A 9,035-nucleotide genomic window follows, 5' to 3' on the forward strand; every position below is an offset into this window, starting at 1 on the left:
GAACTTCTGGTGTCGTCTTGGCCCATTGGCTGCTTCCCCAGTCGCTGCTGAACCTCAGGGTTCTACTCATCGGACATGGCGGCATGGTGGGCCTCCTGCCCATCACGTTGGTCCGCCTCGTTACCATGTCTTGAGAAAGTAACTACCATGGTTGGGTATTTGCAATAGCACCAATCTAAAAGCTCTCAATGAAAGCACCAAACTGTTGACGCGGTTCTTCGGCGATAGATAATTATATGAATAAGGAGAAGGATTAGTGCTAAATGATGAACCGTAATAGATGAATGATCTCAAAGGGAGAGTATAACTCGAATACTTTTTTAGGTGGTTCGAAGGTTAAAATCATTCTAGTCCACCAATCAATATTATTAATATATCTCTGATATTCCTTACAGGGTATTTCTTTACAAATTAGAAGCCAACACTTTGCAACTCCCAGGGGCTCCATATTTATAGGAAGAGGACACCTGGGTGTTGGCAAAGGAGGTCATCCTGTGACCTTCTTACCCATCATGTCACTTCTGTGACGTTCATGATTAATTCCTAAAACCTGATAATGAAGTGTGGTCTAATCAATAGGTAAGGGGGATAATGGGCCGCATGGCCCAAACCAGTCGTGAGGTGCATGAACACGCACGTTTATGCTGCGTGTCCGAGAATTCAAGAATGGGGTAGATACGTGATGTCTGATATATGCACGTTTACATTGCGTGGTTGACTTTATAAAGGGTCGGAGGTGTCAGCTCCAGCTCGTACCCCGAGCTTGATGTAGTCTCAGCTCGTGGTGTCCACACTGCTAATCCGATGCCTTAGTAATCTCACTAAACCTTTGGCTATCTCGAGCTAAAGAGGTAGAGACTTATAACAGCCGCTCCGGGTAGGTGGCTTCCACGTGGCTAATAGAATTATGCCATTTTCCTGCTCGCTAATAACCCGTGGATATTTAGGGCGTACAGGTGAATTAATTATTTGTGTAGTCCATAATATGAGGTAATTTAGCCACAAAAATATATTTAAAAAGTAATTTGGTATATTAAAACTAACATTAAAACTAATAGTACTTTAATAAAAAAAATTATCTATAAGGATAAAGGCAATTCCCTCAAAATAATATAATATAAATTGCACTCCATTTCATTCCATTCTATTCTAAACATAATAATCATTATTCAACTACTAATTTCAAAGTATTTACCAAACAAAAAAGTACTTACCATTCCTTTTCCATTTTATTCAACTACTAATTTCAGAGTATTTACCAAACAAAAAAGTATTTACTATCCCTTTTCCATTTTATTCAACTACTATTTCCAGAGTATTTACCAAACAAAAAAGTACTTACCATTCCTTTTCCATTTTATTCAACTACTAATTTCAGTATTTACTATTCCTTTTCCATTTTTTTTAGAAACCAAACGCCAACGGCCATCCATTAGAGCTAGTTTTTCTTCAAAAGAAAATAATATAAATAGAGAAATTATTTTATGATTTATTGTAAAAATTAGAAGTAAAAAAAATTACATAAATAACAGTAACAATTTTGTTATTGCATGTTACAATCTTGTATTTAGTACGTAAATGTCATTTACAAACTTGTAACATATGATTACAAACTAATCAGCTTTCATTACAAATTTATAAGTTTTAGTTAAAAAAAAAATTATTGTTACAATTTTGGAAACTTTATTTAAAAAAAAAAAAAAAAAAAACTTGGTAGTTATGAATATGCCACTTAATATTTTTATATATATTTTTTTTCAGATTTCAGTATTTTATTTTATTTTTTTAAATCTGAGGTATTTTTGTAAACTTCCAAAAAAAAAACCTATTGGTAGTGTTCAAGTTCCCTCTTATTTATTTTTTGAACTAACCTAATAAATTTTCAAATTTAAGTTAATTTAATATTTAATAAATAATAATTCAGCTACTACAAATTATAAATTGCTCCGCCATGAGTACTAGAATCCATTATACATCGAAGAATGGGTTGAATGAGAAGTGTCATGAAAATGAAAATTGAGTTTATAAGAAAAAGTAAGCGAAAAGTGTACTTTTTTGAAACAATAGAAATAAAATTATATATATTTATATATCTTACAAATCCATTAAATAATTACGCTCTTTATGAAATTAACCTTCTCCACACTCTAGTTTTACACTTACAAACAATCATCACCGTTTGAGCTACCATTACCTCCTCTCCGACCTGCCGTCGTATTCTTCAATATCTGTATACGAAACATTTTAGTGTAATTAAGCATGTCATGTTCTTATAAATATTTAATGTAATAAATACGTAAATAATTGAATAAATATAAAGCTGCCATACGCGCTTAGCTCACACGTTACAATCTAATTACTTATTTTTGGGCTAGAAGCAACGTATAATTACTTTTAACAACAATGGAGTAATGAGTTTGGTCGGGTAGGGGTAGGGGTAGAGGTAGAGGTAGACCCACCCACGAACTTTAATATTATAATCATTCGATATGATAGTATAAGGCCCATAACAATATCGACTTTAGATAATAGAGATAGAGAAACGATGAAATTAATCATATATACTATTATACTATAAGTCGTCACACATGCTGGCTCTAACTAAACAACAAAATCACGTGTTCATTCATTAATTAGCCCCTAATTCCTCAAAAATCTTTACCAGGCCAATCCCATATATTTGAAAAGTCAGGCAATCGGATAATTAAGTTTATGTCTACACCTACAAAAGCCCTTAAAAATGAATTGAGGAAGATAATGGGGGATGGAACATACATGTCTAAGCATCTGATTCTCATTCTGCAAAGTGGATAGCTTTTCTTCAAGTTCTGAGTTCTTCTTCTCCAAATCTTTCACTCTCGTTTCTAAATCGCTTAAGTACGCCTTCTTCCTCTCCCTTGCTTGTTGAGCAGAAACTCTATTCCTCAACAATCTAAACACACACACACAAATAAAATAAAAATATAAATTATTACCAAAATGCCACTGACTCTATATCAATAAAAATAATAAAATTAAAAATTAAATTGATTTGGATTTACTTAGTTACCTCTTAAGCCTCTTGCTCTCTTTATCAGCTGGGTTTCTTCCTCTCTTCCTCTGGCCCTCGCCGGTCACTTGAACCCGGTCTGGACCGGCCACTGAACCCGTGTCCCTACCCGAAGCCGACGTTCCGGCCGACTCTCCCCCGATCTCCGGGACCCTCCTGATCTCCTCATCGCTTTCCATAGCTAAAAGTTGTAGCCAGCCAAAAAAGTATGAGCTAATATTTTCTCAAGGAATGCGATTACGGGAAATAATTAGTTTTTGAAATGATAATGGATTTGAGTTCATTGATCTTAATAGCAACACTAATTTAAGAAGTCTTTTTTTTATTGAGGAATCGTACCTTCTTTAACTTCTACATGAAGAGCAGAGCTTGAAGATCTTTCACTACTCGAAGGGAGAGAGCTAGCTGCCATTGAACTCGTCGCCTGTTCTTGCATTTCGCTAAAATCTAGAGACAGAGACACAGAGAGAACGAGAAAGAGAAGAAAGAAAGTAGAAATTGATTGATTTCCTGGGCGGATTTTGGAAAGAGAAATGGAGAAAAAGGGCGGGATATTAGTGTTGGGGGGAGTTAAGATCGCAGAGAGTGTGGGCGATGATAGTGATCTGTAGCCGTTGATTTATTTTGTGGATCGATGGTTCTGCAAGTGGTGAACGTGGATGAATAGGAGCCATGAGAAGTTGCCTGAATCAAAGGCTTGCAGGTATGGATCGTGGTCAATTTGTAATCGTTGGATGTGTCTTTATCTGACGGTTAGAATCAAAGTTGGAATTTAAATACAATGAACTGGGACCACATACATTTGTGCTGGCTGAAAGTAATGCTGTTTTTCGGTTTTCGGAAACTATTATATTTACGACATTGCCTCCGTGGAATTTCTATTATCTATCTACTTTGTATAGTCTCATTTCCAAATAAAAAAAAAAATAATTGTATAGGTACACATGAGGGTTTTCAGGTTTTGGTTTTGGGTGTATCAAGTTTGGATTTTTGTGGATTTTCAAGTTTTATGATGATTTCGGGTTTCAGATTTGGTCGGATTTTGAGTGAGATTAATAAAAAAAAATGGGCTTTGGGCCGAAAATAGATTTCGGTAAAAAATTTCAAAAATACTATTTTTTTTACACTTTTTTATTTATTTTTTACTTTGCATATGTGTTGTTAGTTTGGTAATATTAATTTTTACAAATTAGGTATTAGTAATTTTTTTTTTGAAAAAAACATTAATTTTTTCGAAAATATTTTTTTTTAATTATGTTCGGGTTCTGGGCGAACCCGTGTGTCCTTAATTCCAATACTCAAATCCGATCCGAACCATGTCGGGTTTGAACCGAATTTCACCCGAACTCGACTAGTTTTGCAAAAAAAATTGAGTTTTCGAATTACCCGTTTGCAGGTTTTTCGGATCAAATGTTCACTCCTAATGCACGTGCAATCCTTCGTGAATTTATTTCGTTATTTAGATAATATATTCTTTTTTTTTTGGCTATTTTATTTGTTTTTTTTATAAATATTTTATAAGCCATTAAGATTTTTAATAAAAAAACAAATAATAATAATATTTTGTTATTTCACTCATAAGCGCAATCCAACAACATTCATAACAATTCAAATAACTAATTTAGACTTATCAAGTTATGTGGATTGTTTTAACATCAAAATATCATCAACCTTAATAATAGCTAAAAACCTAAAATCAATCAAAAGATTAAAATACCAATATTGGAAATACAACAACTATTCACAAATTTCATGAGAACCATGGCATCATGGTGATAAGTCACAAACAAGGGATCAATACCCATTTGAGCAACGCCTCATACCAAATTTAAAAGAGATCTATCCAAGTGTTGTCAAAAATAAACATGTCGCGTAACTCTACTAGTCTAGCCCAATGCAACAAAACAATGTCATTAAAACCACTTGTTGACGCGGTTCTTCGCCAACAAGAAATTAAGAAAAGAAGAGAAAGGGATTAGTGCTTATGCTGAACCGAAACAGATATATGATCTTAGGAAAATGAAATGGTGACTCAAAGTACGTTTTTTGAGTGGTTCAAAGGCTAAAATCATTCTACTCCACTAGTCAGTATTATTGCTATATACCGGATATTTGATTACAGGGTCCTTCTTACAATCAGGAATCCAACCTCTATCAACTCCCAAGGTCTCCATATTTATAGGAGAAGGCACATGGGAGTTGGTAAGAATGTCATCCCATGACCTTCTTACCTATCATGTCAATTCTGTGACATTCATGATTAATTCCTAAACCTGACACATAAGTGTGGTCAAATCAATAGGTAAGGAGATAATGGGCCGCACGGCCCAACCCAGTCGTGGGTGTCTGAATACGCACGTTCCTGCTGCTTGTCCGAGAAGTCAGGGATATATCAAACACGTGATGTCTGATATATGCACGTTTACCTTGTGTGGTTGACTTTATAAAGGGTCATAGCCTCCAACCCCAGCTCGTACTACGATCTAGGTACTTAACTCGACCTTCGGCCTTCAGAGCCCGGACTCCCTCCTTAAGTTACCAGAGGCGAACCCTCAGGTTACCTCGAGCTAAGGAGGTATGATCTTATGACGGCAGCTCCGGTTTTGGGGATGTCCACGAGATAATCATGATTAGGCAGCTCGCTAATCAGCCCGTGGGAAAATCAGGGCGTACATCTGCCCCCCAAGCCCCTGCTCGTGGTATACGACGTCATATAAGGCCACAGTAGGGACTTTTAGGCTTCCCCATGAACTCTTCACATTCCACATTTTACGCAGGCGCCTGATATGTGGAACATCATGGTTGGTGACGGTACGTCTTCTGAGAACTGCATTTAATGGCCTAGCCTATGCCTAGCCGTCGTTTCGTATTTCGAGTGAAGGGCCTTGGATCCCACATCAGGGCCATCCAACGGCCCTTTTTACGTGCCCCTTCGCGTATATAACTGGGGTGGCCACCCTACGCATGGGCCACCCTTTTATTTGAAATTTCTCAGAAACTCTCTCCTTCTTCTCTCTTCATCTCAGAAGAAAAAATACCCTCTTCTTTGTGACTGCCATTTTCAGCGTTCAAGAAGCTCAGGCGTGAGGACTCCTTCAAAGCTTTGGAAACAAATACTCCGGCGAAGCTCCCACCTAGGCGACACCTTCATTCACCTCCCAACCAAACACTCTGTAAGTCCTCTGACCATGTGTGTTTTGAAAATATTTTTCACTGTAGCTTAGGTAAATATTTACTGTAGCCACATGCAAGGGTTTACTGGTTTTTGTGGGTACGAAGGGTGAAAGCCTTTTAGGTTAGGGTATTTTTTCTGTAGGAGATCATTTTAGGAGTATGGCTTACAGGATGCATTTTCTGGGGAAAATTTCTGGGTAAGAGTTTTGGAATTTTGGGTGCAAAACCAGGTAGCTTAGGGGACACGCTTCACAGGCGGTTTTGCCTTTCATGCCTATTGGAACTTTCCCTCCAAGGAAAAATTTTAACCTGACCCTCCTGACACACGAATTTCGAGTAATCGGGGATCTGTTGGGAGCACAGGCGCGTGTTCATTGAACCGCGTGGTCTCACTCTCCACGGGCTGGGCTTATCTCAGCTCGTGCAAAGAACACTCCTTTTGACTCTTCCTTATGCTTAGGTCGCCTTTTCTGAAATCTTTTCTTTTGTTCGTTAGGCGACCAGATGGCACCGAAGAGGAACGCTCCAAAGAAGACCGTTGGCAGCTCGGCCTCCCAGCAAGACAAAGGAAAGGCGATGATGCCGGAGTCCCCGATCCCCAATTTTGGGCCGACAGTGGAGCAGGAGTTCGAGGTGGCTCCTGATGCATTCTTTGAGGCGGAGAGGATCGTCTCAAAGATTACCGACCAGACGAAGATCAACAAGTTATTCCTCTCCCACAACATCGGGCTGGGGAGAGCATCAGTGATTGCCCGACCTCCCGCGGAAGGCGAGCGGAGCTGCGCGCCGCTCGACGAGGAATTCGCGGCCTGGAGCGGCGAGCACTTCAAGGCGGGGGCCTTCCTCCTGCTGGACCAGTGTAACGCCCTACTCCCTTAGAGCCGTTACTAAGTGAGTTTTAAAAGAAACTTTGTGCAAAGAACTCGCTAACCGAGGTTTTTAAAACAAAAGTGTGACTAAGCAAAAATTAAGGCTGTAATCTTAAAAAAAATGCGTTGTTTCATTGAAAAACTTCTACTATTTAACATCTGGGATCCCAAAATAAGGTTTGAAAACCATTTACAACTCAAAATAAGTTTACAGTTGATAGTTATTAAAATCACAGATTATTACAGCCATTTCTCGTAAATACCCCCAACCAAAGCAGTCGGGCAGGCCAAACATGTACGCGTCGCTTCACGCTCTCCGTACTCATGGCTGGTTGACTCAATCTTTGCCCTTACCTGAAACACAGAGCACCCATGAGCCGAAGCCCAGCAAGAAAACTCATACAGTACATAACATATGCGATTTATATAGTTAACATATCAGATCATCCATAGATAAACAAGTATTCCATCAGACTAAACAAACACGGCCATGCCATCCCAGAGGCATTACCAAAGCTTGAGGTCTCGGTCCTTACTGTAAGGATATCCCCTGTATCCATTGGGGTCCCACCCTGTCTACAAGCACTTCACGTGCTAAGTGTTACTTCCGGCCCAGCTTCCGTTCTCGGCCTTTCACCATTCTCGGCTCCCTTGCCGTTCTCGGCTCCTTGCCGTTTCGGCTCTTTTGCCGTCCCCGGCTCCGTTGCCATACATTCTTACTATAATAACAAATAGTATAACTCAAATAACATTCAAACATATATCAATTCAATCAAGTCTGCACCCTAACATGTAATGCAATATAGGGTCGTGCCCTGATATCAATTCAATTAAGTCTGCATCCTAACATGTAATGCAATATAGGGTCGTGCCCTACAATCACACTATGGGCCCACGCCTTGTCCTACGGGTGCTGTAGTTTTCTTACCTGTCAATTGACAGCTTACAACACTTGACTCCTTGAGCACGCTCCCACTTGAGCCCTAGCGCACACCTAAACACAGCCATAGGTCAAAGTCATCACCGAACCTCAAGTCCGAAAACCTAGCCTCGAGACCAATCCCGAGCCCCCCGGGAAGTCCTAGATCCACAAAACAAGATGGTGGAATCGAACCCCGAACCCTAGGTCAAAATCCCTTAAAAATAACCTAAAAACCCCTTTCTGGGCACAGGGTAGCGCTACAGCGCTCTAAAGAGGGCGCTATAGCGCTACAGGCAGAACGGACATCCCTAGAAACAGGGCCTAGCGCTACAGCGCCCAAAGACTAGCGCTAGTTGCAGGCAGGCAAATTCTCATTTTCTTTTCTGCGATCTCTTTGAGCCAAATTCAACCCAAACTTCCCCAAATCTTTACCAAACTCAAAATCAAGCTTATAAACACTCTCCACTCATCCCAAGCATCCCAAATCCTCAAAACCCAAGAACATTCATCCCAAATCTCAAAATTTACCATGGTTAACCCTAAACCCAGAAATTCAGTCAAACATCAAAGTTAGAGGCTCAAAATTCATACCGTAGATGAAATTTTGACTTTGATTCAACTCCTAGACCTCCTTAGCTTTCTCCTCCACAATCTTAGCCAGAATTTCCCCTGAAGTTCCCATCAATTCGGCTTAATACACAGCTCAAACCAGTCAAAACCCAAAAACTGAAAACTCTAAAATTTACCTCAAAAGTTGATGTGATCTTGCTAATCCCTTGCCAAATCTTCAAGCCTAGCTTAGAATCCTCGATGCTTAGCCTATCCTAGCTCTCCTCTGAGCTTTTCCCCAAGAAATTTGAAGAGAAATGGTGCTAGAATCCTCAAACCGCCCCTTTTGGAAAACCCTCTGTTTTTCTCTCTTTTCTTTTTCTTCTTTTTCTTTCTTTTCCTTCAGATTTCTCACACTGTCTAACAATCCCACTCACTATATAAAGCCTCATTTAATCTATCTCTAAGAAGT

The 9,035-nt window shown here is 39.2% G+C and overlaps 1 protein-coding gene across 1 annotated transcript; it reads right to left on the bottom strand.

Annotated features, from left to right (window-relative positions):
• Positions 1-2,035: 2,035 nt before the first annotated feature.
• On the bottom strand, positions 2,036-3,656 carry LOC133807283 (transcription factor HY5). Its single transcript, XM_062245513.1, has 4 exons — positions 3,389-3,656; positions 3,050-3,230; positions 2,776-2,932; positions 2,036-2,228 (listed from the first exon to the last, which is right to left on the bottom strand). Exons 1-4 carry the CDS (start codon positions 3,483-3,485, stop codon positions 2,160-2,162), a joined length of 504 nt encoding a protein of 167 aa, XP_062101497.1. The 5' UTR covers positions 3,486-3,656; the 3' UTR covers positions 2,036-2,159.
• Positions 3,657-9,035: the final 5,379 nt, after the last annotated feature.

Source organism: Humulus lupulus, chromosome X (assembly GCF_963169125.1).
Source record: "Humulus lupulus chromosome X, drHumLupu1.1, whole genome shotgun sequence".
NCBI lineage: Eukaryota > Viridiplantae > Streptophyta > Magnoliopsida > Rosales > Cannabaceae > Humulus > Humulus lupulus.

Bases quoted from the DNA above. Each gene is read 5' to 3' on its own strand.
- LOC133807283 (XM_062245513.1), bottom strand. From the start codon at position 3,485: ATGCAAGAACAGGCGACGAGTTCAATGGCAGCTAGCTCTCTCCCTTCG. The intron at 2,933-3,049 runs GTAACTAAGTAA...GTGTGTGTTTAG, and splicing joins GAGAGCAAGAGGCTTAAGAG to ATTGTTGAGGAATAGAGTTT. The intron at 2,229-2,775 runs GTATGTTCCATC...TTTCGTATACAG, and splicing joins AGAATCAGATGCTTAGACAT to ATATTGAAGAATACGACGGC.